This window comes from Nannobrachium achirus (assembly GCF_963921795.1).
Source record: "Nannobrachium achirus genome assembly, chromosome: 8".
Lineage (NCBI taxonomy): Eukaryota > Metazoa > Chordata > Actinopteri > Myctophiformes > Myctophidae > Nannobrachium > Nannobrachium achirus.
The window spans coordinates 48,146,968-48,173,366 of NC_137817.1; the positions used below are offsets into that span (position 1 = coordinate 48,146,968).

Below are 26,399 nucleotides of genomic sequence, written 5' to 3' on the forward strand. Positions count from 1 at the left end.
ATGTCAGTATTTTCTAGTTAAAATGTTGTTGTCGATTAAAGGGGGTACAGGTACTTGGATTCAGCAATCAGGAAAAAGGGGTACTGAAGCCCAAATAGTTTGAGAACCACTGCTCTACAGTACAGGTATCTCCTGTATTCACTCTAATTAATTGTATCCTCAGGTTTAAAGTGCCAGGATCAGCAACGGCATTTATTACTAAAGCTCTCCTACTGTAACTAATGTTTGCTTTTAACTGTCATTTACAACCACGATCGAGCGGCTTGTTTGAATTATGTTGTCGACAAATTGTTTTGACTTGTTTTCTGTCTTTACTGAATCCCCTCTGAGCTTCCCCTTTACCTTCATATACTGACTGTATAGCATCTCTGAATCTTTCCCTCCACCGTCACATGCTGATTGAATGGCCCCCTAATAGGAATGGGACGATTTTATCGTTTATCGTGATTAAAAAAAATAATAATAATCGTATCGTGGAGATATAATGTTATTGTGGAATTATTCTCCGTCATACATGTATTGGGATCAATTCAACTTTTATTTGCCGAGCTGCATATCCGGTACCATTTAAACCCTCTATAATTGGTCAAACGGATCTGGAAATAACAGTCTTTTTTTTTTACTTTTTACTCAAAGATTATAGATCTGCTATTTTTGGCAAATGTTCCGCCCCAGGATAATAGATGTTGGGGATATTTTGATTATCGCGATAACATCGTAAATCACAATTTCTTTGGTCACCATAATCGTGACATGATCATATCGTCCCATCCCTAATCCCCTGTACGTTCACATGCTGACTGAATGGCCTGTGAGCTCAACATCTACAAAGTAACTAAGTTTTTCAAATAAATGTAGCGGAGTAAAAGTACAATATTTGGATCCGAGAGGTAGCGGAGTAGAAGTAAAAGTATTGGAAATTGGAATCACTCAAGTAAAGTACAAATAACTCAAAATGGAGTTATTTGTACTCACAGGTAAATGTACTTAGTTACTTTACACCACTGCTTCACCACTGCTTCAGATTCCCAAGTGGACACTCTTGTCTCTGCCACCCCCTCCATCAATCCATCCATCCATCCAGCCATGGCAAAATCTCGATATTCCGAGGTCCCGTTGTTTCGAGCTCCCAGTAGTCCGGTTAGGGTTAGGTTTAGGGTTAGGGTCGGCATTTACCAAGGTTAGCATTTGACCAGCGTCGCCAGGTTAGCGTTCTCCAGCGTTGGCAGGTTAGCCTCTGACTACATGGGACCTCGAAAACAACAGAACCTCGGAATAGCGCTACGCGTCCTCCAGCCATCAACCATCCATTCATCCACCCCTCCATCCATTCATCCACCCATCCACGGCACCCACACATACACGCACATATTGAACCAGAGTTTGTGGAGTTCAGTAGATCTGTCCTGCATGAAACAAAAGCTGTCCTCATGGCTCGTCATCTCTTGCCTGGGATCGAGCCTGCTTGCTTCGTTCGGCGTATCGTTACTCAAGTCACTTCCCGACTTGCCTATGTAATGGAAATACCAATCAAATGGACCCCGATGGCCAGACTGAGAAGTGAAGTGAGGAAAAAGAGGAACGCAGCGAATCAGGCTGGATCCCAGCCCACATCATCTCTGTGTGTCCACAAGTCTGTCCGTCTGTTTTGGATCCATATCCAGTTATTATATGTGTCTCTCTATCCGTTCATTTATACGTGTCTTCAGTCCATGTCTTTTGTCCACGTTGAAGTCTTTTGTGTCTGTCGCTGCGTGGGCACTTACTAACACATTCTAACAAGGGGCTTAGCAGTGGTGTGTTATGAGTTGACAGTATTTAAAAAAAGAATCCGCCTGAACCATTAATTACATCAGCACACCTGTGATACAGGTAGGTCTCCCGCCCTCCCCTGTCCAGTAAAGGAATGTGCCAGTGTTTCAAGATTCTCCAAATCATCATTCAGCTACATTCATAAATGTAGACATGTGGTTCTCTCAGCCAGTGGGTACTCTGGACTAGGGATGGGACGATAATGAACATTTCATATCACGATTATTGTGACAAAAAATGTTGTTATTGTGTATCGCGATTTACGATATTATCGCGATAATCAAAATCCATTATCCTTGGGCAGAACATTTGCCAAAAAATAGCCGATCTACAAGCTCACAGCGCATCGCAACTCTCTATCAAGACATTTGATAGAGAGTGAAAAAAAAGACTATCTCATACGACATAAGTACCTTTTACCAATTCTAGAGGGTTCAAGTGATACCAGATATGCAGCTCAGCAAATAAAAGGTGAATTGAACCCAATGCATGACGGAAGACGATATCATGATTATCTTGAGTGTTTTTTTATCACGATATACGATAATATCGCTTATTGTCCCATCCCTACTCTGGACCCATACATGGCACAGCTCACAAGATACCCTGACAGGGTCATGGAAAAGTATCCTCTGCCAAATACAAACAGGCACACCGTAAAAAGTAAAAGACGCTGGCATTTTCTGTTAAACAAACCTATCCTTCTAGATTTTCTTTATCCCCACGAACTCTAATCCAGCTGACAAAAGTGGTTCTAAACTCTGGTCGTGATGGGATCTAGGCTTCTGCTGGCTTCCAATTTAGACCAGCACCCTCCCCAACCCTCTCTGGATCAGGGCCTACTTGAATGTTGATCTACAAGCTCATAGCCCGGCACTCAGTGCCATCTTTCTACTTCCTGTCCTGAAATGGAAATGAAACCAAAATTCTATTGGTTAGAGTGGTAGGTGGGTTAATAAATGCTGTTGGTTGGGAGTTTGTCAATCAAACTAGCCACGCCCCTCCTATAGCATAGCCTTCTTTATCATCAATTTTAAAATACATGGGACCATATTTTAACAAAACGCATATCATGGTGATTGAAACAAGACTTTAAACTAGCGACTGGAAGCATAAAGTATTTATTACAATGTTTATTAACACTTCCGATGCCAATTACGTCCAGGAACGTGATGGGAATTACCCATCAAGTGCCCTACTTTTTTTCGGCCGCAGTTAGAATTTTTCATTTCCGTGTGAAAGTAAACACCCCGTCTACATCCGGATTTAGTGAATTTCCACAACATGGACACAAAAGACATGGACTGAAGATGAATAAATGAATACATGGACACGATGGTTTCATCTTAAAGAGGTGGTGCCATAGTTTTGTACTTTTTCTGTATTGTATGTGTCTATGGAGTTAACATTGCTCTAATAGACCCCAGGTGGGTTTTTATGTGCACATTTCCTTGTGTATTCTTGGTTGCTTCCTGAAAGCTGAAGCCATTGAGTCAAAAGGCCCGATCGAAAAACACAGATTTAATGGCATCATAAAATCATCCACTCCCCTTTTACCATACACCCAATACTGTGGGTGTGGCTAACTTCAGCTGGGTAAAAAAATCATGGCCCCCCATCTTTACTTCTTCGGTCCTGCAGCCCTCGGGTCTGGCTCCACAGACAGGACTGGTGTTGAGAACCACTGTTGTAGGCTATAGGCTGTACTCTTCACACCAAACACACTGCACTGTAAAAAAAATGAGATAATCCCACATTAACGTCCATCTCGCACGCCCCTCTGCCACCAGACGAGAAAGTGATGGCGGACGATGAATTCACCTGCGACCTCTTCCGCTTCCTGCAGCTACTGTGCGAGGGTCACAATAACGGTGAGTGACACGTCTCTATATACCAGGGGTCGGCGACCCTTTTGACACGAAGTGCCATGTTTTCATTTGCCTGATAGTCAGTGTGCCATTATATCAACATTAGATAAATATCTCCAACTGAGCAATGACCCCACCTATCTCCCACTGAATGTCAAATTATGTGCAGGATGTAATTTGTATATAGATGTGAGCAGACCTAATTTAACTGACTTACTAGTCCTTTTTGAATATTTAACTATTTATTTAATGAAAGTATGTCCGCCGTCTGTCTGCAGTACTCTGACATCATACTCTGACGTCATAACACTGACATCACAGACTGGCCTGGGCACGGAACACCATGTTTGGGCATAAAGATCTGCCCAACGGGCACTCTAACACTACTTCTGAGACTCCTACATTCAGTCCCTCAGATACTGTGCACACCCCTGTATACACCCCCCTCTGGGCACAGGACTAGTTTAATTTTACACCAGTGTGCCAGTGATCACCCTCCCCTGTGCCACCCTTGCCTACGGTTGTCTACCACTGCTCTATTAGCCTAATGAAGCCGCATAACTATATGCTAAAACAGGCCTTTTAATCCTGTGCTGGAGTATTTAATGACTTTGTCTGTTGTTTCCGTTGTGCACCTCCAGATTTCCAGAATTACCTGAGGACTCAGACTGGAAGCACCACTACTATCAATGTCATCATCTGCACCGTGGACTACCTGCTTCGTCTGCAGGTGACACTGCCGCTCACACACACATTCTTGCTTAATTTATACTCATATGGTTGTATTTCGTTTGCCAGCTCTTATGCCTTAACTTATAGGCCTGTCCATACTGTCTCTGACCACCAAACCTTTCCGACTTTCCGTCATAGAACTACTATGACGAAAAATATTTGTCTACTACCTTTTTTCAGTGACGAATACTAAATAATAAAAAAATAAAAAATAAAACGAATTGTCACTTTCGTCAACAAATAAAAACTAGACTAAAATGTTAGGGAGTTAGTGGAGAAAAGATCCAGTTTATGTTTGGTTGCGCTCAGGTGTTGCACTCCTGAAAATACAGTAGCAGATCTACAAGCTCACAACGCGTGTCGCAGCGCTGGTGAAAGGAATCGATGCCACAAAATGTGTTCCTTTGTTTCATGTCCTCTGCCGTCCTCCGTGTCATGGTTCTTCCTTCCTTCCTTCCTTCCTCGTTGATGTAGGAGTCTATCAGTGACTTCTACTGGTACTACTCAGGGAAAGACATCATCGACGAGCCGGGCAAGAGGAACTTCTCCAAGGCCATGACCGTGGCGAAGCAGGTCTTCAACAGCTTGACAGAGTACATCCAGGTAAGGAATGTACCACTTATTTGAATTTATTTGAAATAAATTAAGGGAACATTTTGTTCCCTTCATTTCTTTCAGCAGTATATATAGAGCTGAAGTTGTTAATGTATGTTTTGTATTAGCCTGTCTCTTGAATATTATGTTTAATTGCTCTCTCTCTCTCTCTCTCTCTCTCTGTCAGGGTCCGTGCACGGGCAACCAGCAGTCTCTGGCTCACAGCAGATTGTGGGACGCGGTGGTGGGATTCCTGCACGTCTTCGCTCACCTGATGATGAAACTGGCTCAGGTAAGACTAGTGACGTATAGTACTGTACATTCCTACACTCTGTGTGCGTGGGGTTGCTTGCCACATAGCTGATATACATACACATGCTAGGACAGCATCGTTGCTGTCGGGCAGTGACTCTTATCTCCATATTCTAACTTTTTTTTATAAATGAATGTCCTACTTGAACACAATACAGCATCACATAAAAGTATCAAAAGAAGCAGATGTGCTACTTTTGCCATTTTCGATTTTTTGAATCCTGAAAAGTAACGTATGAGGTTAATTTCCACTTTCCACACGACATAGACCAATGTAGATTGTTCAGGAAAGTCGTACGGTGTGAGCTGATGCATTACATTTCTGCAAGAGTCAAACTCATCCTGGTCTTTGGAACGCTGGAAAAGCGGTCCGAGCACCGAGGCTCTAATGTCGCCTGACAGCGCTTCGCGCTTTCGAGTCCCCGTTTCCGACGAACTTTGCTGCATACGTGTCTCTCCCCGTCTTCACTTAATACCGTATCAATAAAGGCAGAAAAGCCCAAAAAATTATAATCTTAACAAATCTTCTTATTCTTACCCCCACAATGTATAATCTTTTTCTCCTTCATTTTTAATGCTCGTCATACAATTATCCATTTTGAATTAATTTGATCATACAGATTATTTATCTAATTGTGCGTTTTGTTGTTCATGTGTTCCCCATCAGATTAAAGCATGTGTTGAAGTAATGAAATTGTAAGGAACAAGTGGTTTTAAAACTATCTGAAACATTTATCTCATTTTGTCTTTGTACACTATGATTCTGCATAATTGTTTTAGTGTCAGTTTTATCTTTTTCTTTCTTTCTTTCTTTCTTTCTTTCTTTCTTTCTTTCTTTCTTTCTTTCTTTCTTTCTTTCCATAGTAATGTGTTTTGTGTAAATATTTCCTCTTTAACCATATTGGCAATTACTTGCTTGAGCTATGCTAGAGCTGCTGGCTCTTATCTTATAACAATCTTCTATAAAAAATAACAAAAATTAACACTTAACACTTTCTATACAACTCACTGTTTCTACAGTGCATTTTCGTATTCCTGTCAGCCTGGCTAGGAACAATATTGTTGGTACAGTATTCTGTCAAAGTTCCTAGGCTATATATATATATATATATATATATATATATATATATATATAATGTTAGCTAAATATATCAAAGAATATAAAAAGTGAAAAATAAAAAAAATTAAAGGTCTAGGTTTCAACACAAGCAAAGCTCTAAGTGGAAAAATAAATAAATAAATAAAGTGTAGGATGACAGCCAGGGGAAAAGAAATCGCACCAGTGCAAAGTGAGCGGCGCAAACATGACACATCTCCTAGTATGGGCCATTATGTCTGTGACGTCAGTTACTTTATGATCCGTTATGCACACAAAGAGAAATGTAGGAGCGGTTTACATGGTTCAAAAAGACAGCGCACAGGAACGCCATGGCTTCATGTGGATCTTAGACTTCCTTGAACCCGTCGATTATGATCTAATTCTGTGTTAAAAAACACACCCAGTGTGAAGAGAGCGGTGCTATTCATGGGTTAATTTCATTAAGTGCCCACGAAGCTTGCCCAATGTGACCCTGGGCGTACAGTACAAACGTACAAAGCCAGATGTTGAAGTTTATCTCCTACTAGGAGCACCGCTCAAAAAAAACACTGACATTGAATAAGCAATGCCTCTTTATTCCAAAACTAGGGATGTGTCGTTATTGAAATGATGGCCCATATCCCAACATAAAGAGCTCGGTAGGTAGTATTTCTATTTAAAAATGTTCCAACGTGTTGAAACTTTTGAAAGCTTCTCCAGAAAACACGGATAGAATCTGCAGCCTTCATCATCACAAAAGGCTTTTTTTCAGGCTTAAAAAATAAGAAATTCAACATAATTATCATAAAATAAAATATCGTCTAAATATAGTATTATATATTATTAATATATTGATATTTTATATTTATCGATTCAATTCTGATATTGCATTTTAAGGCCAACATCGGCCGATACCGATATGATGACCGATTAATTGTCCATCTCTAGTATTTGGGCAAGGTTTCAGGCCGATCCAAATGCCATTGACTTCATTATGAAATCTCCTCCCTTGTGTTTTCTCACTGCATGTGACCCTGCCATGACTCAATTCTAAGTGTTCCTGCACGGCCCTCTTGTGTTTTTCCTGCCCTGCTTTTCTTTTATTCTCTTCTTGGCTTGTCTATTTGACTGTTGAGGCTCCTGTACAGCCTCAATGTCTTTGTTGGGCCCTGTGCCAGCACTCAGATTATGGCATGGTTCATGTTGAAGGGAGTGACTCCGAAGGTCTGTAGCTTCAGCGTCAGTTATCCAGACAGGCAGGTCGAGTTCAACTTACAGGCTCTGGCTGGGTTCAGACCAACAATTTATGCAAATTCATGGGTTGCATTTGTAGTCCTACAGCAGCCATGTTGAGGACCAACACAGGTGTTTCAGTTGTCTGATTGGCATATAACTAATGTTCAACGCCAATCAGAAAACCTGCGCTGGGGGGGCGCCTGGTGGCCTAGTGGACCAGGCGCATACCATATAGGCATTGCCATTTCGGCATCAATGCCTGTCGGCGTTGCCGGTTCGATTCCCGATCCGGGTGACCTTTGCCGCATGTCACTCCCTGTCTCTCCCCCATTTCCTGTCAGACTACTGTCCTATCCAATAAAGGCAAAAAGCCCAAAAACAAATCTTTAAAAAAAAAAAAGAAAACCTGCGTTGGTCCTCAACATGGTCGGTTTAGGACTACAAATGCAACCCATGAATTGGTCAGAAAAAATATATGTCCTTTTTTAACATGTTTTCCCATTGGTTTTTGACCGGACAAAGCCAGATGCTGGAGCTATAGCTCCTGTTCTAGGAGCACCGCTCAAAAAAAAAAAAAAAGTGGTTAAAAAAAAGTGCAAGGCAAGTGAAACACAAGGGCTGCACAGGGACACTGACAGTCAAACACACCAATCCACCGCGGTGCATTCAAGCTTGTTGTCCGTCTGAAAACGTGCCCCTTTTCAACTTTTTACATTCATTTTATTATATATAATTAATATTTTTATAATGGAAGTACATTTTGTGTTTTTCCTCTTTTTTTGTTGCTGCTCTGTTATGGTTTAATGTGAACATGTTTCACATTTGGTGAATTCATAATAATTCACATACTGTACAATTGTTGCCTACTTTTGTGGGAGAAACAAGTGACCAAGTCTATCATAACAAGCCCAAAATACGTACTCTTAAAATATAAATAAAAATAATAATAGTTCGAGATAATAACTGATTTCATTAACCATGGGGCCTACAGTACTTTATTTTCTCACATGGAGCTTGGATCAGGCTGAAACCAGCTGTTGCGGGAGAAACAAAGTGACCCTCTTGAAAAAAAACAGGGGGAAAAAAACTATTTTTTTGAACATGCATGGAGAAATTACATGGTTTATCAATTCAGCGCATTTGGTCTGAATACTTTTGGGTTCTTTAGCACAATTAGATGTAATAAACGTGCGTGCATGCAAGGCGCTTCTCCTCTGCCTGCCGGAAGATCAACTATTTCAACTGGAGCGCCTGAGGGCGTTTTTAGGCGAGCGAGCACCTTGGCGTTTTCAGAAAGCGCCAAGCTGGACACAGGGCCCGTGTCCAATATTTCTCTAGCACTCCCTTTATCTCTCTGGCTGGGTTCGTGCCGCCAATTGATGCAAATTGGCCGTGTCGGGTAGGTCTTAGGCTATTTTATGTTTCTCTCTCTCTTACCGAGCAGTGCTGTGATTTGTGCAGCAGTGTCAATGTGAGAAGAGTTAATTTCATCAAGCGTCCCACTAGCCAATCACGTTGCGTCATGCAAAGCTTATATCCAATGGAACCCTGGCGTAAAACAAACGCCGGAAGGCGGACTTTCTTTTACACGTTTTCCCCCGGTTGTCGACTGGACAACAAACCTTGAGCTGTTTGTGCCAGGATGTAGGCCTGACATTGTAGCCTCGCTTCAGTTTACTTAAGCCCGGACATTTTTTAATGGAAGTACATTTTGTGTTTTTCCTCTTTTTTTGTTGCTGCTCTGTTACGATTTAATGTGAATATGTTTCACATTTGGTGAATTCATAATAATTCACATACTGTACACCGCCCTGCCACGTTGCCATATCGGGGCAAGATGAGCATTGATGGAATAATGAACAATGGTTGAGCGCTGTAATGGCTGGAGCTGTGAACAAGATGGTGACATGGTCCATTAGTTAGAACAGCATTTTAAAAGATTTAGATATATTTTGGCTTCCTTTGCGACAGATTCAGGCTGAATCCAGTATTACCAGCTTTTGTGGGAGAAACAAGTGACCAAGTCCATCATAACAAGCCCAAAAAAAGTACTTCTTAAAAAAAAAAATAATAATAACAGTTAGAGAAAATAACTGTGCTTTCATTAACCATGGGGTCTACAGTACTTTATTTTCTCACATAGAGCTAGGATCAGGCTGAAACCAGCTGTTGCAGGAGAAAAAAGTGACCCTCTTAAAAAAAAAGAAAAAAAATATATATTCTTTTGAACATTAATTCAGCGCATTTGGTCTGAATAATGGTGGGTTCTTTAGCAGTTCTTTAGCACAATTAGATGTAATAAGTGAAAGCACCAAGTTGGACACAGGGCCTTATAATTTGAATGGTCCCACACTCGAGGTTTACATTCTTTTAAACCAGCTCTCTTTCTCCCACTCTTTATATTTTTCATGTATTTCGCCCACTTACTCCCTGCTATCGGTAGCACATTGGATAGTTCTCCTAACCAATATTAAGACTTGACAACTTTTTTTTACACATTTTATATTCTTTTATATTATTCTTTTAATATTTTATATATATATATTTTTGTATTGTTTTCCTGGCTGGTGTCCTTATCAATGGCAACACTATATTGGACATTGTCTTGTTTGTCTTTATGCCCTGGTTGTGCTAATTGGAAGTCAAAACAAACCAAACACAAACTCATTTCCAACTTACATGTCCAAAATGGCTGCCTAGTAAATGTCAGTGCTCGCTTCACGAACCATTAAAAGCCGGACCACGGTTCTGATATGGTTATACTTGGTTGCTGCCCTCTATTTTGCTCAAATCTACCTCGTCCGTTTGGTTCTTCTTGGGGGTGGCGTCCTCCTCCTCTTTCACCGATAGCTTCTGGCAGGGATCATCGGGGTCAACGTAGGTGTAGAAGTAGGCCTGGATGGAGAAGATGATGCACACGGCCACCGAGAGTATGGCAAACAACAAGAACTCCAACCACTGTTCCAGACCCGCCCCTTCCGCCACGATTAGCACTATGATGTTGCCAAAGGTAAGGGTGAGCAGATTGCCAGCCTGCACGACTGACTTCATGCTAGCCGGGGCCTGGGAGTAGGAGAATTCCAGGCCTGTGATGGAGAACATGACCTCTCCGGCTGTTATCAGGACGTACATGGGGACCTGCCACGCGATGTGGACGTCGCTGGCCTTCACATCCTCCATCCTGTGCGCCTCCAGCTTACCTGATTTCTCCAACAGGAGCACAGTATAGGTGGCTCCAAAGTCCAGCAGGCCGAGGTCAAGAGAGGAGCATCTCCCTGATTCCATGCTACATTCGACTTCCGGGTACCGGGTCCTGGGCACGGTCTTGTAAGGAGACGGCTCATAGTTAGCAGGCACCTGTAAGTCCTCCTCCCTAACATTTACAGCCACTTTCTCAGACTGTGTGTTGATGAACCTCACAACTGGGTCCCCACTTGCACTTTTCTCGGTGACGTCTTTCACAAGTTTACACGAGACTCCAGTGGCTCCGCGGTATACGATGAGAGTGTGGGCTTCCTGCTCTGTGAAGGTCTGAGTGCACTCTGATGTTCCATTGACGCCGTTTAAAGTGACCTCCATTCTCATTTCCCTAATGGCTTCCCCTAATGTAAGCATTTTGTATCCAGGAGGGTCCTGCAGGTGTCCGATTGGCAGCTTAAACAGGTCACTTTCTGGGATCTTGAGAGTGACATCGTTCCCTGCCAGGTTATAGACCTGCAGGAGACATGCCCCCGGAGGTGCAGGCTGCACCATTGTTTTCACAACGTGCACCTCCACCATCATTGCTACTAAAAAGGCCAACGCTGCAAGGATCATGCCAGTAGCCATCTTCCTTAGGGGTGTCACCTTGATTTTGCAGAAGCCAATGAAGGGGTATATGAGGAAGTCAAAAATGGGCACCATCAGAAGAATGAGCAGAGGATTGATCATTTGCATCTGGTCAGGTTTCAGGTTGAAAATTCCAAAATTCATGTTCATCCTGGTGGCTTGGAGTGTCCAACGTGAACCCTGCTGATCAAAGAGAGCCCAGAACATGGGGAAAGTGAGGAAGAGGGCAAAAACCCTCAGAATCATCTTTATCTCCGCGATCAGACGGCGCGAGAACTTCTCCTCAGCCCAGTCCAGCCAGTGTTCCCTTGGTGGGTCAATCTTATTATTCCAGCGTTTGCTGATGGCAAACCCAATGCACTTGCAGACCTCCAGCATGACGTTTCCCTGAGGTGCGTCCTTCTTGTACATCCCACTGCCAGCAACGAACACGACCAAAGCCACAATCATTAGAGCTGCAGGAACTCCAAAGGCCAGAGCGTAGCAGTCACCTCCGAAGCAGGTCACATCGCCTCTCAGCAGTGGTGTAACGACAGTGGATAGGAGACCGCCAGCATTGATCGACATGTAGAAAATGGAGAAGAACCTACCCCTCTCCAAAATCTGGTCCTCGTCAAACTGGTCTCCTCCAAATGCACATACACATGGTTTGATCCCTCCCGTGCCAAAAGCGATGAGAATCAGACCCAAAATGGACAGGGCTACGTGCACAGTGCTGTCTCCCACCGTGGGAATGGCCCCCATGGACTTGAACAAGTGGCCGATGACATAGACTATGGACAGGTAGATGATAGTCTTGAACTTGCCAATCCAGGAGTCGGCGATGATAGCCCCCAGTATAGGTGTTAAGTAGCAGAGGCCGGAGAAGGCGTGGTAGACAGCCGTGGAGGTGTTCTCGCTCCATTTCAGGTAGCTCAGAAAGTAGAGAATCAGCACCGTTCTCATGCCATAGAAGGAGAAGCGTTCGCAGAACTCATTCACCACTATGAACATGGCGCTGAGCGGGTAATTGGTCCCAAATAGTTTCTTCGCCATGACTACAGTTGTTAGGTTCTTACCGTCTCATCAAATATGAAATCTTGATTGAACATCCAAATCCGTCTTACTGTCGTCAAAGAAGTAATTTGAAATGTACTTGGTATTTATAAACCAGCCTGGTCCATCTGTGACGATGGCATTACATCATCAATTAACTCGCTGTGGGGTTACAGAAAAGGTTACCAAAAAACCCCATTGAACTTAACTGAAAACAGGGTTACTTTAGATGACAAAGGTTCTCTGACATAGAACAATAGTCTGGTTGCCTATAGCAACCACACTAATTATTATAATAACAATATTAATGTCATAAATTATGATAATAATAAATAATAAATATAGCTGCAAGCAGCGATAAAGTGGCCAAGCCAGAAAAAGCCGGAAAAGCAAGAAAAGTGGGAAAAGAAAAAAAAAAGAAAACTGGAAGCAGTGAGCAACGAGCACTGAGAACAGGTCTCTGGCAGGTAAAGTAGTTTTTTTTTGGCTTCCTGGTGGCTCTATAATAGGCCAAAGTGAAAAGGGTGCCACGCTTTCTTGGGCCTTTCACGGCAATCGGACGCTGCATACGGGATTTGAGGCATTTTGTTCCAAAAATGTGTTTTGCAAAAGTTGACCAGCTGGTGGCGCTATAACAGGCCAATGTGAGAAGAGTGGCATCTGTTTCTTGGCCTAGTGGGAATGTGTGTGCAAAATGTCACACACATAGCAGGCTGCATTCATGATTTGAGGCATTTTGCTCAAAAAGGAGCAATCCTGCAAACTTTGGAATATTATGTTAGCCAATTAGATAGAAAATATGACATATCGGACATATCCGTCATGACTACATCACTGTAGAGATACTGTGTACTGATTTGTGTGATTTTTGGATAAAATCTGAAGAAGTAATATCGAAGAATGTGTTTTACATACTGTAAGTCGGCCTTCTGGTGGCGCTATAAAAGGCAGATGTGAAAAATGCAGGGCACAGTTTTTTCCTTGGCTTCTGGGAAGTATGCATACAACGTTTTACACTAATCGGTGGAGTTATAGGTAAAAGCACAAATTGGCTTCTACACAACATGTATGCAAAAGACTGTATATATGCAACAGACATAAAATACTGTGATACTATTCACCTGGACAGTTTATGATGCTGTACATGTCTACAAGATGTCATGGTTTTATGTTTATATCAACCCCAGGCAGGATTTAATCCATCAACCTTCTGCATGAAAGGCATTATGCTCTAACCACTACACTAGAAAGCCACTGGTTCTGTATCCGTCATGTCTGTAAAAAGCGACTGGATGGTCAAGCCACTAGGGAAAAAGTGGCGGAAGAATAGAACTGATGGAAGTACAATATCAATGAGTGGCCTTTGCCACTGCGTGGCTTGGCCACTAATAATACTAATAATACTAAATGTGATATCCATTTTTAAATGGCTATCACTATCTAATAGGTTATCTCCGTTATTAGTACAAATAGCCCAACCGAAATATTTCACAGATAACAACAATAAACACCGGTGCTTTACAGTACTTTATTTTCTCACATGGAGCTAGGATCAGGCTGAAACCAGCTGTTGCAGGAGAAACAAAGTGACCCTCTTAAAAAAAAAGGGGGAAAAAATATATTCTTTTGAACATTAATTCAGCACATTTGGTCTGAATAATTAACGGTGGGTTCTTTAGCAGTTCTTTTGCATAAGCCAAGTTGGACACAGGGCCTTACAATTTGAATGGTCCCACACTCGAGGTTTACATTCTTTTAAACCAGCTCTCTTTCTCCCACTCTTTATATTTGTCATGTATTTCGCCCACTTACTCCCTGCTATCGGTAGCAAATTGGATAGTTCTCCAAACCAATATTAAGACTTGACAACTTTTTTTACAAGTTTTATATTATTTTATATTATTTTTTAAATATTTTATATTATTATTATTATTTTTTGTCTTTTTTTCCTGGCTGGTGTCCTTATCAATGGCAACACTATATTGGACATTGTCTTTTTTGTCTTTATGCCCTGGTTGTGCTAATTGGAAGTCAAAACAAACCAAACACAAACTCATTTCCAACTTACATGTCCAAAATGGCTGCCTAGTAAACTTCAGTGTTCGCTTCACAAACCATTAAAAGCCGAACCACGGTTCTGATATGGTTATACTTGGTTGCTGCCCTCTATTTTGCTCAAATCTACCTCGTCCGTTTGGTTCTTCTTGGGGGTGGCGTCCTCCTCCTCTTTCACCGATAGCTTCTGGCTGGGATCATCGGGGTCAACGTAGGTGTAGAAGTAGGCCTGGATGGAGAAGATGATGCACACGGCCACCGAGAGCATGGCAAACAACAAGAACTCCAACCACTGTTCCAGACCCGCCCCTTCCGCCACGATTAGCACTATGATGTTGCCAAAGGTAAGGGTGAGCAGATTGCCAGCCTGCACGACTGACTTCATGCTAGCCGGGGCCTGGGAGTAGGAGAATTCCAGGCCTGTGATGGAGAACATGACCTCTCCGGCTGTTATCAGGACGTACATGGGGACCTGCCACGCGATGTGGACGTCGCTGGCCTTCACATCCTCCATCCTGTGCGCCTCCAGCTTACCTGATTTCTCCAACAGGAGCACAGTATAGGTGGCTCCAAAGTCCAGCAGGCCGAGGTCAAGAGAGGAGCATCTCCCTGATTCCATGCTACATTCGACTTCCGGGTACCGGGTCCTGGGCACGGTCTTGTAAGGAGACGGCTCATAGTTAGCAGGCACCTGTAAGTCCTCCTCCCTAACATTTACAGCCACTTTCTCAGACTGTGTGTTGATGAACCTCACAACTGGGTCCCCACTTGCACTTTTCTCGTGACGTCTTTCACAAGTTTACACGAGACTCCAGTGGCTCCGCGGTATACGATGAGAGTGTGGGCTTCCTGCTCTGTGAAGGTCTGAGTGCACTCTGATGTTCCATTGATGCCGTTTAAAGTGACCTCCATTCTCATTTCCCTAATGGCTGCCCCTAATGTAAGCATTTCGTATCGAGGAGGGTCCTGCAGGTGTCCGATTGGCAGCTTAAACAGGTCACTGTCTGGGATCTTGAGAGTGACATTGTTCCCTGCCAGGTTATAGACCTGCAGGAGACATGCCCCCGGAGGTGCAGGCTGCACCATTGTTTTCACAACGTGCACCTCCACCATCATTGCTACTAAAAAGGCCAACGCTGCTGATCATGCCAGTAGCCATCTTCCTTAGGGGTGTCACCTTGATTTTGCAGAAGCCAATGAAGGGGTATATAAGGAAGTCAAAAATGGGCACCATCAGAAGAATGAGCAGAGGATTGATCATTTGCATCTGGTCAGGTTTCAGGTTGAAAATTCCAAAATTCATGTTCATCCTGGTGGCTTGGAGTGTCCAACGTGAACCCTGCTGATCAAAGAGAGCCCAGAACATGGGGAAAGTGAGGAAGAGGGCAAAAACCCTCAGAATCATCTTTATCTCCGCGATCAGACGGCGCGAGAACTTCTCCTCAGCCCAGTCCAGCCAGTGTTCCCTTGGTGGGTCAATCTTATTATTCCAGCGTTTGCTGATGTTAAACCCAATGCACTTGCAGACCTCCAGCATGACGTTTCCCTGAGGAGCGTTCTTCTTGTACATCCCACTGCCAGCAACGAACACGACCAAAGACACAATCATTAGAGCTGCAGGAACTCCAAAGGCCAGAGCGTAGCAGTCACCTCCGAAGCAGGTCACATCGCCTGCAGTTAGAGAAAATAACTGTGCTTTCATGAACCATGGGGTCTACGGTACTTTATTTTCTCACATAGAGCTAGGATCAGGCTGAAACCAGCTGTTGCAGGAGAAAAAAGTGACCCTCTTAAAAAAAAAAGGAAAAAAAAAATATTCGAACATTAATTCAGCGCATTTGGTCTGAATAATGGTGGGTTCTTTAGCAGTTCTTTAGCACAATTAGATGTAATAAGTGAAAGCGCCAAGTTGGACACAGGGCCTTATAATTTGAATGGTCCCACACTCGAGGTTTACATTCTCTTAAACCAGCTCTCTTTCTCCCACTCTTTATATTTTTCATGTATTTCGCCCACTTACTCCCTGCTATCGGTAGCAAATTGGATAGTTCTCCAAACCAATATAAGACTTGACAACTTTTTTTTACACATTTTATATTCTTTTATATTATTTTTTTAATATTTTATTTATATATTTTTTTGTATTGTTTTCCTGGCTGGTGTCCTTATCAATGGCAACACTATATTGGACATTGTCTTGTTTGTCTTTATGCCCTGGTTGTGCTAATTGGAAGTCAAAACAAACCAAACACAAACTCATTTCCAACTTACATGTCCAAAATGGCTGCCTAGTAAATGTCAGTGCTCGCTTCACGAACCATTAAAAGCCGGACCACGGTTCTGATATGGTTATACTTGGTTGCTGCCCTCTATTTTGCTCAAATCTACCTCGTCCGTTTGGTTCTTCTTGGGGGTGGCGTCCTCCTCCTCTTTCACCGATAGCTTCTGGCTGGGATCATCGGGGTCAACGTAGGTGTAGAAGTAGGCCTGGATGGAGAAGATGATGCACACGGCCACCGAGAGTATGGCAAACAACAAGAACTCCAACCACTGTTCCAGACCCGCCCCTTCCGCCACGATTAGCACTATGATGTTGCCAAAGGTAAGGGTGAGCAGATTGCCAGCCTGCACGACTGACTTCATGCTAGCCGGGGCCTGGGAGTAGGAGAATTCCAGGCCTGTGATGGAGAACATGACCTCTCCGGCTGTTATCAGGACGTACATGGGGACCTGCCACGCGATGTGGACGTCGCTGGCCTTCACATCCTCCATCCTGTGCGCCTCCAGCTTACCTGATTTCTCCAACAGGAGCACAGTATAGGTGGCTCCAAAGTCCAGCAGGCCGAGGTCAAGAGAGGAGCATCTCCCTGATTCCATGCTACATTCGACTTCCGGGTACCGGGTCCTGGGCACGGTCTTGTAAGGAGACGGCTCATAGTTAGCAGGCACCTGTAAGTCCTCCTCCCTAACATTTACAGCCACTTTCTCAGACTGTGTGTTGATGAACCTCACAACTGGGTCCCCACTTGCACTTTTCTCGGTGACGTCTTTCACAAGTTTACACGAGACTCCAGTGGCTCCGCGGTATACGATGAGAGTGTGGGCTTCCTGCTCTGTGAAGGTCTGAGTGCACTCTGATGTTCCATTGACGCCGTTTAAAGTGACCTCCATTCTCATTTCCCTAATGGCTTCCCCTAATGTAAGCATTTTGTATCCAGGAGGGTTCTGCAGGTGTCCGATTGGCAGCTTAAACAGGTCACTTTCTGGGATCTTGAGAGTGACATCGTTCCCTGCCAGGTTATAGACCTGCAGGAGACATGCCCCCGGAGGTGCAGGCTGCACCATTGTTTTCACAACGTGCACCTCCACCATCATTGCTACTAAAAAGGCCAACGCTGCAAGGATCATGCCAGTAGCCATCTTCCTTAGGGGTGTCACCTTGATTTTGCAGAAGCCAATGAAGGGGTATATGAGGAAGTCAAAAATGGGCACCATCAGAAGAATGAGCAGAGGATTGATCATTTGCATCTGGTCAGGTTTCAGGTTGAAAATTCCAAAATTCATGTTCATCCTGGTGGCTTGGAGTGTCCAACGTGAACCCTGCTGATCAAAGAGAGCCCAGAACATGGGGAAAGTGAGGAAGAGGGCAAAAACCCTCAGAATCATCTTTATCTCCGCGATCAGACGGCGCGAGAACTTCTCCTCAGCCCAGTCCAGCCAGTGTTCCCTTGGTGGGTCAATCTTATTATTCCAGCGTTTGCTGATGGCAAACCCAATGCACTTGCAGACCTCCAGCATGACGTTTCCCTGAGGTGCGTCCTTCTTGTACATCCCACTGCCAGCAACGAACACGACCAAAGCCACAATCATTAGAGCTGCAGGAACTCCAAAGGCCAGAGCGTAGCAGTCACCTCCGAAGCAGGTCACATCGCCTCTCAGCAGTGGTGTAACGACAGTGGATAGGAGACCGCCAGCATTGATCGACATGTAGAAAATGGAGAAGAACCTACCCCTCTCCAAAATCTGGTCCTCGTCAAACTGGTCTCCTCCAAATGCACATACACATGGTTTGATCCCTCCCGTGCCAAAAGCGATGAGAATCAGACCCAAAATGGACAGGGCTACGTGCACAGTGCTGTCTCCCACCGTGGGAATGGCCCCCATGGACTTGAACAAGTGGCCGATGACATAGACTATGGACAGGTAGATGATAGTCTTGAACTTGCCAATCCAGGAGTCGGCGATGATAGCCCCCAGTATAGGTGTTAAGTAGCAGAGGCCGGAGAAGGCGTGGTAGACAGCCGTGGAGGTGTTCTCGCTCCATTTCAGGTAGCTCAGAAAGTAGAGAATCAGCACCGTTCTCATGCCATAGAAGGAGAAGCGTTCGCAGAACTCATTCACCACTATGAACACGGCGCTGAGCGGGTAATTGGTCCCAAATAGTTTCTTCGCCATGACTACAGTTGTTAGGTTCTTACCGTCTCATCAAATATGAAATCTTGATTGAACATCCAAATCCGTCTTACTGTCGTCAAAGAAGTAATTTGAAATGTACTTGGTATTTATAAACCAGCCTGGTCCATCTGTGACGATGGCATTACATCATCAATTAACTCGCTGTGGGGTTACAGAAAAGGTTACCAAAAAACCCCATTGAACTTAACTGAAAACAGGGTTACTTTAGATGACAAAGGTTCTCTGACATAGAACAATAGTCTGGTTGCCTATAGCAACCACACTAATTATTATAATAACAATATTAATGTCATAAATTATGATAATAATAAATAATAAATATAGCTGCAAGCAGCGATAAAGTGGCCAAGCCAGAAAAAGCCGGAAAAGCAAGAAAAGTGGGAAAAGAAAAAAAAAAGAAAACTGGAAGCAGTGAGCAACGAGCACTGAGAACAGGTCTCTGGCAGGTAAAGTAGTTTTTTTTTGGCTTCCTGGTGGCTCTATAATAGGCCAAAGTGAAAAGGGTGCCACGCTTTCTTGGGCCTTTCACGGCAATCGGACGCTGCATACGGGATTTGAGGCATTTTGTTCCAAAAATGTGTTTTGCAAAAGTTGACCTGCTGGTGGCGCTATAACAGGCCAATGTGAGAAGAGTGGCATCTGTTTCTTGGCCTAGTGGGAATGTGTGTGCAAAATGTCACACACATAGCAGGCTGCATTCATGATTTGAGGCATTTTGCTCAAAAAGGAGCAATCCTGCAAACTTTGGAATATTATGTTAGCCAATTAGATAGAAAATATGACATATCGGACATATCCGTCATGACTACATCACTGTAGAGATACTGTGTACTGATTTGTGTGATTTTTGGATAAAATCTGAAGAAGTAATATCGAAGAATGTGTTTTACATACTGTAAGTCGGCCTTCTGGTGGCGCTATAAAAGGCAGATGTGAAAAATGCAGGGCACAGTTTTTTCCTTGGCTTCTGGGAAGTATGCATACAACGTTTTACACTAATCGGTGGAGTTATAGGTAAAAGCACAAATTGGCTTCTACACAACATGTATGCAAAAGACTGTATATATGCAACAGACATAAAATACTGTGATACTATTCACCTGGACAGTTTATGATGCTGTACATGTCTACAAAATGTCATGGTTTTATGTTTATATCAACCCCAGGCAGGATTTAATCCATCAACCTTCTGCATGAAAGGCATTATGCTCTAACCACTACACTAGAAAGCCACTGGTTCTGTATCCGTCATGTCTGTAAAAAGCGACTGGATGGTCAAGCCACTAGGGAAAAAGTGGCGGAAGAATAGAACTGATGGAAGTACAATATCAATGAGTGGCCTTTGCCACTGCGTGGCTTGGCCACTAATAATACTAATAATACTAAATGTGATATCCATTTTTAAATGGCTATCACTATCTAATAGGTTATCTCCGTTATTAGTACAAATAGCCCAACCGAAATATTTCACAGATAACAACAATAAACACCGGTGCTTTACAGTACTTTATTTTCTCACATGGAGCTAGGATCAGGCTGAAACCAGCTGTTGCAGGAGAAACAAAGTGACCCTCTTAAAAAAAAAGGGGGGAAAAATATATTCTTTTGAACATTAATTCAGCACATTTGGTCTGAATAATTAACGGTGGGTTCTTTAGCAGTTCTTTTGCATAAGCCAAGTTGGACACAGGGCCTTACAATTTGAATGGTCCCACACTCGAGGTTTACATTCTTTTAAACCAGCTCTCTTTCTCCCACTCTTTATATTTGTCATGTATTTCGCCCACTTACTCCCTGCTATCGGTAGCAAATTGGATAGTTCTCCAAACCAATATTAAGACTTGACAACTTTTTTTACAAGTTTTATATTATTTTATATTATTTTTTAAATATTTTATATTATTATTATTTTTTGTCTTTTTTTCCTGGCTGGTGTCCTTATCAATGGCAACACTATATTGGACATTGTCTTTTTTGTCTTTATGCCCTGGTTGTGCTAATTGGAAGTCAAAACAAACCAAACACAAACTCATTTCCAACTTACATGTCCAAAATGGCTGCCTAGTAAACTTCAGTGTTCGCTTCACAAACCATTAAAAGCCGAACCACGGTTCTGATATGGTTATACTTGGTTGCTGCCCTCTATTTTGCTCAAATCTACCTCGTCCGTTTGGTTCTTCTTGGGGGTGGCGTCCTCCTCCTCTTTCACCGATAGCTTCTGGCTGGGATCATCGGGGTCAACGTAGGTGTAGAAGTAGGCCTGGATGGAGAAGATGATGCACACGGCCACCGAGAGCATGGCAAACAACAAGAACTCCAACCACTGTTCCAGACCCGCCCCTTCCGCCACGATTAGCACTATGATGTTGCCAAAGGTAAGGGTGAGCAGATTGCCAGCCTGCACGACTGACTTCATGCTAGCCGGGGCCTGGGAGTAGGAGAATTCCAGGCCTGTGATGGAGAACATGACCTCTCCGGCTGTTATCAGGACGTACATGGGGACCTGCCACGCGATGTGGACGTCGCTGGCCTTCACATCCTCCATCCTGTGCGCCTCCAGCTTACCTGATTTCTCCAACAGGAGCACAGTATAGGTGGCTCCAAAGTCCAGCAGGCCGAGGTCAAGAGAGGAGCATCTCCCTGATTCCATGCTACATTCGACTTCCGGGTACCGGGTCCTGGGCACGGTCTTGTAAGGAGACGGCTCATAGTTAGCAGGCACCTGTAAGTCCTCCTCCCTAACATTTACAGCCACTTTCTCAGACTGTGTTGATGAACCTCACAACTGGGTCCCCACTTGCACTTTTCTCGTGACGTCTTTCACAAGTTTACACGAGACTCCAGTGGCTCCGCGGTATACGATGAGAGTGTGGGCTTCCTGCTCTGTGAAGGTCTGAGTGCACTCTGATGTTCCATTGATGCCGTTTAAAGTGACCTCCATTCTCATTTCCCTAATGGCTGCCCCTAATGTAAGCATTTCGTATCGAGGAGGGTCCTGCAGGTGTCCGATTGGCAGCTTAAACAGGTCACTGTCTGGGATCTTGAGAGTGACATCGTTCCCTGCCAGGTTATAGACCTGCAGGAGACATGCCCCCGGAGGTGCAGGCTGCACCATTGTTTTCACAACGTGCACCTCCACCATCATTGCTACTAAAAAGGCCAACGCTGCTGATCATGCCAGTAGCCATCTTCCTTAGGGGTGTCACCTTGATTTTGCAGAAGCCAATGAAGGGGTATATGAGGAAGTCAAAAATGGGCACCATCAGAAGAATGAGCAGAGGATTGATCATTTGCATCTGGTCAGGTTTCAGGTTGAAAATTCCAAAATTCATGTTCATCCTGGTGGCTTGGAGTGTCCAACGTGAACCCTGCTGATCAAAGAGAGCCCAGAACATGGGGAAAGTGAGGAAGAGGGCAAAAACCCTCAGAATCATCTTTATCTCCGCGATCAGACGGCGCGAGAACTTCTCCTCAGCCCAGTCCAGCCAGTGTTCCCTTGGTGGGTCAATCTTATTATTCCAGCGTTTGCTGATGTTAAACCCAATGCACTTGCAGACCTCCAGCATGACGTTTCCCTGAGGAGCGTTCTTCTTGTACATCCCACTGCCAGCAACGAACACGACCAAAGACACAATCATTAGAGCTGCAGGAACTCCAAAGGCCAGAGCGTAGCAGTCACCTCCGAAGCAGGTCACATCGCCTGCAGTTAGAGAAAATAACTGTGCTTTCATGAACCATGGGGTCTACGGTACTTTATTTTCTCACATAGAGCTAGGATCAGGCTGAAACCAGCTGTTGCAGGAGAAAAAAGTGACCCTCTTAAAAAAAAAAGGAAAAAAAAAATATTCGAACATTAATTCAGCGCATTTGGTCTGAATAATGGTGGGTTCTTTAGCAGTTCTTTAGCACAATTAGATGTAATAAGTGAAAGCGCCAAGTTGGACACAGGGCCTTATAATTTGAATGGTCCCACACTCGAGGTTTACATTCTTTTAAACCAGCTCTCTTTCTCCCACTCTTTATATTTTTCATGTATTTCGCCCACTTACTCCCTGCTATCGGTAGCAAATTGGATAGTTCTCCAAACCAATATAAGACTTGACAACTTTTTTTTACACATTTTATATTCTTTTATATTATTTTTTTAATATTTTATTTATATATTTTTTTGTATTGTTTTCCTGGCTGGTGTCCTTATCAATGGCAACACTATATTGGACATTGTCTTGTTTGTCTTTATGCCCTGGTTGTGCTAATTGGAAGTCAAAACAAACCAAACACAAACTCATTTCCAACTTACATGTCCAAAATGGCTGCCTAGTAAATGTCAGTGCTCGCTTCACGAACCATTAAAAGCCGGACCACGGTTCTGATATGGTTATACTTGGTTGCTGCCCTCTATTTTGCTCAAATCTACCTCGTCCGTTTGGTTCTTCTTGGGGGTGGCGTCCTCCTCCTCTTTCACCGATAGCTTCTGGCTGGGATCATCGGGGTCAACGTAGGTGTAGAAGTAGGCCTGGATGGAGAAGATGATGCACACGGCCACCGAGAGTATGGCAAACAACAAGAACTCCAACCACTGTTCCAGACCCGCCCCTTCCGCCACGATTAGCACTATGATGTTGCCAAAGGTAAGGGTGAGCAGATTGCCAGCCTGCACGACTGACTTCATGCTAGCCGGGGCCTGGGAGTAGGAGAATTCCAGGCCTGTGATGGAGAACATGACCTCTCCGGCTGTTATCAGGACGTACATGGGGACCTGCCACGCGATGTGGACGTCGCTGGCCTTCACATCCTCCATCCTGTGCGCCTCCAGCTTACCTGATTTCTCCAACAGGAGCACAGTATAGGTGGCTCCAAAGTCCAGCAGGCCGAGGTCAAGAGAGGAGCATCTCCCTGATTCCATGCTACATTCGACTTCCGGGTACCGGGTCCTGGGCACGGTCTTGTAAGGAGACGGCTCATAGTTAGCAGGCACCTGTAAGTCCTCCTCCCTAACATTTACAGCCACTTTCTCAGACTGTGTGTTGATGAACCTCACAACTGGGTCCCCACTTGCACTTTTCTCGGTGACGTCTTTCACAAGTTTACACGAGACTCCAGTGGCTCCGCGGTATACGATGAGAGTGTGGGCTTCCTGCTCTGTGAAGGTCTGAGTGCACTCTGATGTTCCATTGACGCCGTTTAAAGTGACCTCCATTCTCATTTCCCTAATGGCTTCCCCTAATGTAAGCATTTTGTATCCAGGAGGGTCCTGCAGGTGTCCGATTGGCAGCTTAAACAGGTCACTTTCTGGGATCTTGAGAGTGACATCGTTCCCTGCCAGGTTATAGACCTGCAGGAGACATGCCCCCGGAGGTGCAGGCTGCACCATTGTTTTCACAACGTGCACCTCCACCATCATTGCTACTAAAAAGGCCAACGCTGCAAGGATCATGCCAGTAGCCATCTTCCTTAGGGGTGTCACCTTGATTTTGCAGAAGCCAATGAAGGGGTATATGAGGAAGTCAAAAATGGGCACCATCAGAAGAATGAGCAGAGGATTGATCATTTGCATCTGATCAGGTTTCAGGTTGAAAATTCCAAAATTCATGTTCATCCTGGTGGCTTGGAGTGTCCAACGTGAACCCTGCTGATCAAAGAGAGCCCAGAACATGGGGAAAGTGAGGAAGAGGGCAAAAACCCTCAGAATCATCTTTATCTCCGCGATCAGACGGCGCGAGAACTTCTCCTCAGCCCAGTCCAGCCAGTGTTCCCTTGGTGGGTCAATCTTATTATTCCAGCGTTTGCTGATGGCAAACCCAATGCACTTGCAGACCTCCAGCATGACGTTTCCCTGAGGTGCGTCCTTCTTGTACATCCCACTGCCAGCAACGAACACGACCAAAGCCACAATCATTAGAGCTGCAGGAACTCCAAAGGCCAGAGCGTAGCAGTCACCTCCGAAGCAGGTCACATCGCCTCTCAGCAGTGGTGTAACGACAGTGGATAGGAGACCGCCAGCATTGATCGACATGTAGAAAATGGAGAAGAACCTACCCCTCTCCAAAATCTGGTCCTCGTCAAACTGGTCTCCTCCAAATGCACATACACATGGTTTGATCCCTCCCGTGCCAAAAGCGATGAGAATCAGACCCAAAACGGACAGGGCTACGTGCACAGTGCTGTCTCCCACCGTGGGAATGGCCCCCATGGACTTGAACAAGTGGCCGATGACATAGACTATGGACAGGTAGATGATAGTCTTGAACTTGCCAATCCAGGAGTCGGCGATGATAGCCCCCAGTATAGGTGTTAAGTAGCAGAGGCCGGAGAAGGCGTGGTAGACAGCCGTGGAGGTGTTCTCGCTCCATTTCAGGTAGCTCAGAAAGTAGAGAATCAGCACCGTTCTCATGCCATAGAAGGAGAAGCGTTCGCAGAACTCATTCACCACTATGAACACGGCGCTGAGCGGGTAATTGGTCCCAAATAGTTTCTTCGCCATGACTACAGTTGTTAGGTTCTTACCGTCTCATCAAATATGAAATCTTGATTGAACATCCAAATCCGTCTTACTGTCGTCAAAGAAGTAATTTGAAATGTACTTGGTATTTATAAACCAGCCTGGTCCATCTGTGACGATGGCATTACATCATCAATTAACTCGCTGTGGGGTTACAGAAAAGGTTACCAAAAAACCCCATTGAACTTAACTGAAAACAGGGTTACTTTAGATGACAAAGGTTCTCTGACATAGAACAATAGTCTGGTTGCCTATAGCAACCACACTAATTATTAGGGTAACAATAATAATGTCATAAATTATGAGGGTAATAATAAATAATAATAAGGGTAATAATACTAAATGTGATATCCATTTTTGAAGCGGTGAAAACCGCTTACAATGAGTAGATTTGTGTGTCCCATGCCCATATATGGTCATTTCAGTCCAGAATGAACAGGTTTTTTCAAAAACAAAATGTCTGTCACCTCATGTCCATATGGTCATTTCAGTCCAGAATGAACAGGTTTTATCTGTCCCGTACGTCCAGAATATCAGTCCAGAATGAATAGGCTTTTTTAAAAAGCAAAATGTGTGTCCCATGTCCATATATGGCCATTTCAGTTCAGAATGAACAGATTTTATCTGTCCTGTACGTCCAGAATATGTGTGTAGTGTCCCTCCCGGTCTGATGATTGGATACTTTGAGGATTGGTCAAGCTTCACATGATAATTCGGCCCTCCAGATAAAATCATTCATTCATTCAGAATATATAAAGAATGTAGAATTCAGAATATATGAAGAATGTATAGATCACAGAGTTCATGACTCTAGAACACATAGAATAGAAGTTCACCGCTTCACTTCGAAACGAGGTTTGATTTTTAAATA

General features: G+C 43.9%; 2 protein-coding genes and 2 pseudogenes across 4 annotated transcripts in view; 1 reads left to right on the forward strand and 3 right to left on the reverse strand.

Moving 5' to 3' along the window:
- ryr1b (ryanodine receptor 1b (skeletal)) overlaps positions 1 to 26,399 on the forward strand; it is a gene marked incomplete at both ends in the record, with an annotated part of 160,502 nt that overhangs the window by 117,226 nt on the left and 16,877 nt on the right. The window contains 4 exons of the mRNA XM_080730859.1: positions 3,603 to 3,683; positions 4,322 to 4,410; positions 4,887 to 5,015; positions 5,194 to 5,298. Of these exons, the coding sequence (XP_080586985.1) occupies positions 3,603 to 3,683; positions 4,322 to 4,410; positions 4,887 to 5,015; positions 5,194 to 5,298 (404 nt within the window). The remainder of the gene's footprint in view (positions 1 to 3,602; positions 3,684 to 4,321; positions 4,411 to 4,886; positions 5,016 to 5,193; positions 5,299 to 26,399) is intronic.
- Positions 10,390 to 12,495, reverse strand: LOC308289401 (solute carrier family 15 member 2-like; the record flags this gene model as incomplete). Its single annotated transcript, XM_080731094.1, has 1 exon — positions 10,390 to 12,495. One exon carries the CDS (start codon positions 12,493 to 12,495, stop codon positions 10,390 to 10,392), a length of 2,106 nt encoding a protein of 701 aa, XP_080587220.1.
- On the reverse strand, positions 14,642 to 19,005 carry LOC308289402 (solute carrier family 15 member 2-like; annotated as a pseudogene). The gene is made up of 3 exons: positions 16,914 to 19,005; positions 15,382 to 16,221; positions 14,642 to 15,283 (listed from the first exon to the last, which is right to left on the reverse strand). The product of its transcript is annotated as a solute carrier family 15 member 2-like (transcript).
- On the reverse strand, positions 21,149 to 25,510 carry LOC308289403 (solute carrier family 15 member 2-like; annotated as a pseudogene). Its single transcript has 3 exons — positions 23,419 to 25,510; positions 21,887 to 22,726; positions 21,149 to 21,790 (listed from the first exon to the last, which is right to left on the reverse strand). The product of its transcript is annotated as a solute carrier family 15 member 2-like (transcript).